Source organism: Primulina huaijiensis, unplaced genomic scaffold, assembly GCF_012295235.1.
Source record: "Primulina huaijiensis isolate GDHJ02 unplaced genomic scaffold, ASM1229523v2 scaffold6765, whole genome shotgun sequence".
Lineage (NCBI taxonomy): Eukaryota > Viridiplantae > Streptophyta > Magnoliopsida > Lamiales > Gesneriaceae > Primulina > Primulina huaijiensis.
The window spans coordinates 1-3,243 of NW_027361003.1; the positions used below are offsets into that span (position 1 = coordinate 1).

General features: G+C 43.8%; 1 protein-coding gene across 1 annotated transcript; it reads left to right on the plus strand.

Annotated features, from left to right (window-relative positions):
• The first annotated feature begins 2,531 nt into the window (after positions 1–2,531).
• On the plus strand, positions 2,532–3,076 carry LOC140970536 (uncharacterized). The gene is made up of 2 exons (XM_073432318.1): positions 2,532–2,723; positions 2,930–3,076. Exons 1-2 carry the CDS (start codon positions 2,532–2,534, stop codon positions 3,074–3,076), a joined length of 339 nt encoding a protein of 112 aa, XP_073288419.1.
• The last annotated feature ends 167 nt before the right edge of the window (positions 3,077–3,243 follow it).

Consider the following 3,243-nt stretch of genomic DNA (forward strand, 5'->3'; position numbering starts at 1 on the left):
CTGGCCTGATAAGGCAGAGAGGAGCCGTATATGTTCCTCCAGCACTGGGACCACAACAACCACCTCCCAGATTTGAGAGTGGTAGCAGCAGTGGTGGAAGAAAGAATTTTTGAAACCCAGAGGGAAACAGTTCAAGAAGTCTGGCGGTAGTTCTTCTAGCTCAAGTGGTTCCAGACAGAGCCCGAGTTATACCGGAGTTTACTGCGGAACATGTGGAGGGAGAGATTCCACTGAGCAATGCCAAGGAGTACTTGGTAGTTGCCACTTCTGTAAACAACAAGGTCATTTTACCAGAGTATGTCCACAACGAGGTTCCCAAAGATCCCAGGGAGCCGAATCAGTCGGATCAGCTGCACAGTCGAGTAGACGATCAGCTGCTGTCCACTCATTTCGGCCAGCACCATCTCAGTCACAGCAGAGGCCTGGAGGAAGCCAGACAGTTGGCCAACCTCCTAGACAGCAGGCCAGAGTATTTGCTTTGACAGAGGAACAAGCTCAGGAAGCACCAGATGATGTTGTTGCAGGTAACTGTTCTTTATGTGGTTATCCTGCTTACGTACTGATTGATGCTTCACATACATTTATTTCTGAACGATTTGCATTGAGTCATACATTGCCTGTTGAGTCTTTGTCTGCTGTAGTATCTGTCTCTTCTCCTAGGGGGAAAGGTTTGATATCCGTGACTTTGGTTAAATATGGTATGCTACAGTATGACGGACATGAGATTGAGTTAGATTGTATTGTATTTGGGGTCTGCTTTTGATTGTATTATTGGTATCGATATACTCACCAAGTACAGAACGACCGTTGACTGTTTCCACAAAATTGTACGATTCAGACCAGATATGGCTGAGGAGTGGAGATTTTACTGTAAGGGTTCTCGAGCCAGAATTCCTTTGATATCTGTTATGTCGATGACTCGATTATTGCAGAAAGGAGCGGAAGGATTCCTTGTCTATTCAGTTGATTTTCTGAAATCGAGTCCATCGTTGGCTGATCTGCCAGTGGTGTGTGAGTTTGCTGACGTCTTTCCAGATGAGATTTCTGGATTGCCTCCGCTTCGAGAGACAGACTTCAGCATCGAGTTGGTACAAGGTACAGTTCCGATTTCTAGAGCTCTGTACCGAATGGCGCCAATAGAACTGAAAGAGTTGAAAGACCAGTTGGAAGACTTACTGGCCAAAGGGTACATCAGACCGAATGTCTCTCCTTGGGGTGCGCCAGTGACTGTTTGTGAGGAAGAAAGACGGTTCGATGAGACTTTGTATCGACTACCGTTGCAGGGTTCTTCGGTATATTCCAAGATCGATCTGAGATCTGGATATCATCAGCTGAGAGTCAGAGATTCTGATATCTCGAAGACAGCGTTCAAAACCAGGTATGGACATTATGAGTTTATTGTCATGCCGTCTGGTTTGACGAATGCTNAGAGATAGTAAATCAGTTGATCCTAGTAAGGTTGAGGCCGTGATTTCTTGGCCGAGACCGACATCTGTGCCAGAAATTCGCAGTTTTATGGGTTTGGTCGATTATTATCGTCGATTTATTAAAGATTTCTCGAGTATTGCCAAACCGATTACACAGTTGACGCAAAAGAATGCTCTGTTGGTGTGGTCAGAAGACTGTGAATTCAGTTTTCTTGAGTTGAAGAAGAGATTGACCAGTACTCCGATACTGCCTATCCCATCAGATAGTAGACCATTAAGATTTTATATGGTTCAAGCCAAACCAGAGCTAATTTTGAGGATTAAAGAAGCTCAGAAAGGTAATCAAAATGAACCGAAATCGATAACGATGGTCAGAGCAGGACATCGATCCGAGGATTAGGTTCGTGATAATGTTCTGTATGTGAATAATTGTCTGGTTGTGCCGAATGTTTCGGATTTGAAAAGACAGATATTGTGAGAAGCGCACAGCAGTCGATTCAGTATTCATCCTGGTAACAGAAAGATGTACCACGATTTGAAAAGACAGTTTCGGTGGAAACAAATGAAAGCTGATATTGCTGAAATTGTAGCCAAATGTATGAATTGCCAATAGGTGAAGGCTGAGAGAAAGAAACCCGGAGGACTATTACAGAGTTTGTCCATTCCCGAATGGAACACATTTCCATGGACTTTGTGACGAAGCTACCGAGATCCTCCCGAGGTTATGATGCGATTTGGGTCGTGATTGACAGATTGACCGAATCCGCATGTTTTATTACGTACCAAATGACGTACCGACATGACCAAATGGCTGAGATTTATGTCAAAAAGGTGGTCAGATTGCACGGAATGCCAAAGTCGATAGTATCAGACCGTGATCCTCTGTTCACATCGTACTTTTGGCAGAGTTTACAACAGGCTCGAGGTAAGAAGTTACATCTTAGTACCGCATATCATCCACAGACTGACGGACAGTCGAAGCGGACTATCCCAACATTGGAAGATATGCTGAGAGCGATAGTGCTTGATTTTAGCACTGGATGGCAAGATGCATTGCCACTTTGTATGTTTTCGTACAACAACAGCTATCAGACGAGTATTGAGATGGCTCCTTTCGATGTGTTGTACAGAAAGAAATGTCGATCCCCTCTTTATTGGGATAATATCTCTGAGCTTCCTGAGATCGGACCTGACATGATCAGAGATATGACTGAAAAAGTTAAGCTGAATCAGAAGAAAATGAAGGCAGCCCAAGATAGACAAGCCAACTATGCCAATGTCCGACGACGACCGTTGGTATTTGAGGCAGGAGACTGAGTATTCTTGAAAATTTCACCTTTCCGAGGAATTGTCCGATTTGGCAAGAAAGGAAAGCTGTCTCCACGATATATTGGGCCGTGTGAGATTCTCGAGAAGATAGGAGATTGTGCCTATTGACTTGTTTTACCGCCTTCATTATCTGGGATACATGATGTCTTCCTGATGCTTCACATGTTATTCAGCCAGGCGAGGCTGAACTAGATAAGACATTGAGTTATGTCGAGAAGCCGATTCAGATTCTCGATCATAAAGAAAAACGGCTTAGAACAAAGACTATTCCACTTGTGAAGATTTGGTGGAGTCGTCAGGACATTGAAGAAACTACCTGAGAAACTGAGTCAGATATGAGACAGAGGTTCCCAGAGTCATTTCACTGATGTGAGTTGTTTTATTTAGCTTCTTCTGATATGATTTGACTGCCTATGATTTCGGGGACGAAATCGTATCTTATGGGGGGAGAAATGTAATGCCCGAGATTTGAATTATCGTAATCCAG

Coding starts and splice junctions, on each gene's coding strand:
- LOC140970536 (XM_073432318.1), top strand. CDS start 2,532: ATGGCTCCTTTCGATGTGTTGTACAGAAAGAAATGTCGATCCCCTCTT. Junction 2,724..2,929: donor ATGTCCGACGACGACCGTTG/GTATTTGAGGCA, acceptor CATGTTATTCAG/CCAGGCGAGGCTGAACTAGA.